Source organism: Thunnus thynnus, chromosome 10 (assembly GCF_963924715.1).
Source record: "Thunnus thynnus chromosome 10, fThuThy2.1, whole genome shotgun sequence".
Taxonomy (NCBI): Eukaryota; Metazoa; Chordata; class Actinopteri; order Scombriformes; family Scombridae; genus Thunnus; species Thunnus thynnus.
In genome coordinates, this window is record NC_089526.1 from 21,070,373 (window position 1) to 21,075,265 (window position 4,893).

General features: G+C 39.9%; 1 protein-coding gene across 1 annotated transcript; it reads right to left on the reverse strand.

Moving 5' to 3' along the window:
- Positions 1-324: 324 nt before the first annotated feature.
- LOC137191728 (CCN family member 3-like) lies at positions 325-4,548 on the reverse strand. The gene is made up of 5 exons (XM_067602071.1): positions 4,341-4,548; positions 3,616-3,844; positions 3,002-3,256; positions 2,158-2,387; positions 325-1,958 (listed from the first exon to the last, which is right to left on the reverse strand). The coding sequence occupies exons 1-5, from the start codon at positions 4,395-4,397 to the stop codon at positions 1,665-1,667; spliced, it is 1,065 nt and encodes a 354-aa protein (XP_067458172.1). The 5' UTR covers positions 4,398-4,548; the 3' UTR covers positions 325-1,664.
- Positions 4,549-4,893: the final 345 nt, after the last annotated feature.

A 4,893-nucleotide genomic window follows, 5' to 3' on the forward strand; every position in this document is an offset into this window, starting at 1 on the left:
TTGGCCATACTGATCAGTGTTAGGCAACACTTGACATACATTTCACTGACCTAAAATCTACATAGCACATCCATGAAAATAGGATTTATAACATAACAACAGTGATGTAGAGCAATGATCTGCCATACATCAGACAACACAAGAGGCCAGTTGTTGAGAGAAACTATAAGCTTTACACAAAGTTTACAGACCATTTCATTTACTTGCCCCTCCTCATTTATCATATACCTTTACAATATCTCCCTCTCAGCAAGACGTTTTAGGTCCTGTCTCTTCATACTTCATAATGACTTCCTTGATCAATCACAATTAAGAGATTCAAACTTCGATACAAAAAATACACATTTATTTACAAATGTTGAGTTTTGCAGACAGACAGATACAGGAACAAGCAATGTGAAGAATAATTCAAGTAGTAAGAAAAATGATACCACACACCAATATATGCAATTATTTTTTACATTGTTACGGATTAAAGCTGTGTATTTGATACACACTCAGTCAAAAAAAAAAAAAAAGCTATACAGCAAGTATTTACAAAACTTTTGTCATTATAAAATAAGTGTTGCTCATGGGCACTACTTTTAACAAAAAACAGAGAAACAGTATCACTTAATAACCTAAAAACATACATTTGCATTCATGGATATAATGCATTTTGAAACGGGAAGGATTTCAGGCAGATGTTAGAAATGACACAAAGTCACAATAATGACCCCTCTTCCATAGGTTGAGCCCTTGTTGTGGACCAGGTCAAAGTACACAGTCCAGTTATTTAAAAAATGTGTCCAATAGTTGGAAACCTTTCACTGCAGCGCCAGTAAAAGATGAAGGTAACAGCTTAACATATAATCCTTTATCCCTGCTCTCTTGCTCCATCTTTCTTTTATCAAGCTGAAAATAACAGGATTACAGTACAGTATTGTTATTGGGTTTTTTTGTCAAAGTCTCATAATACAGTAAGAGCTCAATTTATTCTGAAATACATTACATGAAGATACGTTCTCAAAATCGGGTTAGAAGGCTTCAGTCAACCATAATACTCCTGTATGTCTGCACTACCCTGTGACTGTACACCTTCATACAAGTTGATCTCTTGAACAGAGGTTGTTTGAAGTTACCTACAGCGAGAGCACCTTCAACCAATAACCAACTGAAGTCCGTTATGAATGGCTAGTAGTGTACCCTACATGATCTCCAGTGGAGAGAATCAATAAATCACTATGTTTAAGTGCTTTGATTCTATTGAGCAGTAGTGACAATAATGACACTAATTTGTCCACAGGATGTTACACGATTCATTCCCTCTCCAGGAGGGGGAGATAGGGAGCTATTTGATTCTCTATGATCTCAGCCTCATAAAAGGATAGTCATTTCTATGAATGCAAGCATGATTCAGACCATAATAAGCAGATAACATTGTTTTGCCACCATGGATATGTCGCAAGTTATATGCAAAGTTTAAGTGTTCTTTTTACCTAAAATTAGAGTTGATACAACTCATGTTTTAAAGTAAGGACAATACTACTGTCCTTCAACCCATATCAGAGGAATTCCTGGATTTACAGACAGTCATCAGCGACTATCCAAACTTACTATTCATTATAACCTCTTCATTACTTTATCTTAGAATAACCTTATGACATTATGATACCAGATGTGACCTATAACCTCATTCCACTGTATCCCAGCTCTGATGGCTGCCATGCAGTGTTGTCACGTGGGCAGTGGTTGTGGCAGGCACAGGTCAGGATCACCATGACCGGCCTCCTGGTGGTTTTACCGTTGGCACACTGGAACTCCACCAGAGCGGTCTTGGTTCTGTGGGGGGTACAGCAGCGGCCGTCTGTGCAGGAGCCACAGTAGCGAGGCTTGTAGGCCTGGACGCTGGTGCAGTTCTTATAGGAGAGGTGGACGGCCTTGTTGCTCCTCACCATTCTCTGGCATTTACTGCCTCTCTACAGGGAGGGAAAGAGCAATTCACTGAATGAATGTATGTTATATTTTTCTAAAATAAATGTGATTTTTTTTTAACAAAATCCGGGTTGTACTAAACAAAAAGTAAATTAGTCTATGTTTTTTCATGCTACAGGCATCTAATAAAGAACCTGAAGAATATGGCGTCCAGGTTGTTCCAAAGAACCGCGCAAAACGTACCTTTGGTGCAAGCTGTGTCAGCTGTGTCTGGTCCTGCTGGTCATCACAGGGTCTGATCATACACAGCCGGCTCTGCTTCACCAGTTCACACCGGCGGTTCTTATTGGTGACCCTGGTGGACACTCCCATGCCACAGGTTTGAGAGCAGGCACCCCACTCTGTGGTCTGCTCAATGCAGTTCAGGCTGGGGTCCCAGCCATCAAAGCTCACTGTTTCCTCCTGACGATAGGCTACAGGGACACACAGGACAGAGGAGAGTGGGTTAAACAACACATCTTCTTGTAAAACTGTCCCACAATTTAAAAAGTAAACTAAGCTGCTTAGTTAGTAGAAAACTTGAAAGTGAAGGGAGAGTGAAAATTAACACAAAGCAGTATGGTAAGTCGGCTCAGTTGTGAAGTGTTATTAATGTCTTTCCCCTTCTACTGAAAGTGAAGGTTGAACTTGCCAATCTTCAGAAATTTTAAGTGCTCAGTTTTAAGAGGAAACATCTGTCAAGCTTTTTCTGGTATGCAAACTCTCTGTAAATAAATGTTTTAAAGCATATCCTGTGAAAACCTGTGGGCAACACAATCCTTGAAATACTTGTGTTTGGATTCAGCTGACTGCAGATCTATCACACCTATCACTATCAATCTGTCTTCTATTTCTTTACTTTCCTCTTTCCTTCTTCCTTCCTTAGTTCCTACACCCTTTCCTTTGACAGGTCAGAGGAATGTACATAACCTTTCAGCTTTGTGTCTCACACTGGAGTGACACCAACGTCAGAGAGGAATGGGCCAGGAACCTTTTTTGTATGTGTATATGGTCTAATCCCATCTCACTGTATTTCCAGTCTTCTCACCTGCCATGGCAAAGCCGCCCAGTGCACTGGCTTCAGCCTGGGGCTCACACACCCACTTCTCGCAGCACTCTCCTGGTATCTGGACCCTCCGTGGCATGGGACAGTCTGGCCCAGGCAGCATCACGTCCACTTTGCAGCGCGGCACACAGGCAATCTGCCCGTCACGGCACATACACTGATACTTGCAGCTGGGGAAGAACGTCTGGCCGTTCTGGTAGACTGAACCATCCAAAACACAGACATCTCCCTCATGAGCTGGAGGACAGAAGTAGGGAAAAGTGGCATAATGGGTTTATTTTACTCTATAAATAATTCCTCATTTATTGAAATAGTGAGGAGTTTGGCTTCATGTCCATTCTGTGAGCATGGATTTAATATTTTTACATTTTTACATTTATATCTCTGAGAAAGCTGAGAAATGTACGTTTTTAGGTTTAATGGATAGATAACTGCACAAACATACAAACCAAGTTCTTCAAATTGCAAAAACTGTGAATCTTCAATAGTGTTAAAAAAGAATATGCCAACAACATGATGCTTCTTAGTTAGAGTTGGACTCTAACGTGAGAAAAAGCTTTATTTGTGAATGTCATCACTAGCAATAGATCACTCACCAGCACAGATACCAGTTCTCTTATGGACATCTGCTGTGTAGTCACACTGCAGCCCTTTACGTGTGTCACAGGGGTTCAGTTCAGAGCAGATCTGTCCTTTCTGACGAGCGCACACCAAGCAGCAAACACAGTCGTCAAGGATCAGGGGCACCCCAGGGAGACACATCGGAGGCTCTTTAGGGCACTGGCATCTCTGAGGGCACACCTGGGACTGCACTAATGCAAACACCTGGGTGGAAAAGAAAGTTAATTTTGTTGTTGAACTGTGATAAAATATTACATAGAGAAAAAAATGGTTTTGGTAAATATGAAAATTCTCTTATCATAATTTTACAAGATATGAAGGCAGGTTAACATTTTGTAAGCTGGTGGATTTTACACAGCTATCATTAGCAGTAGGGCAAATGATAACTTCAGTAAACTTAAATCACAGTTACTACAATGTCTTGCTTAGTCAAAGTGATGTTTAATGAGGATAAAAGTGGTAAAATAAAACAAATAAAACATGTTTTTACTAAGCAAATGAAGATATAATTCAGTGCTCTGGGGTTACGGTCACTTTCATCTCCTAAAGTTACAATTGACTTTATGAAAATTCATAAAATTATTGATTGAAAAATAATCTCAGAGCTTGATACATATTTCATAAGAACAGTGAACAGATTCAATGTAAAAGACTAAGTAAAAACACATACATTTTGTAGTGTAATTATTGTAACACTTACCTGTGCTGTAAAGCAGAAGACAAAAAGCACTCTGTAAGACAGACAGACCATCTTCATGTGAAGTAGAGCAGAATCAAAAATATCTGTAGTCAAGAAACTGTTCAGTTGTCTGATTTGAGTCCTTTGGTTCAGGGTTGAATCTTCCCTCCTCTCCGGCTGGTGGTGTAGCAGAAGGTTGTAATCTCTTTGTCGTTCTGGCTCAGGACTCAGGAGGGGAGGACCTTATATAGCGGAGCTGTCCTGCTGGCACCATGACGACAAACAGGAAGGAATGTTGGAGAGATCGCCCAGAGTGCTGGAGAAAGACGAGAGTCACATTTTATTGTGAGATCCTGTCAAAGAGGAATCACATAGAGGAGTTCAAGCCTTTTGCAATATAATATTCTGCAGAAATAAATCAACCCTTTATTTATATATCTAGATATGGCGTCCAACTTAGAATCTATACTTGTTAATTTAAAAGATTATTAAGAGTCAGTCATTAACAACAATTTTCTTGCATACACACCTTGATTTTTTCTATTTTGGGTATTATTGGGGATTCCCTTTTTGA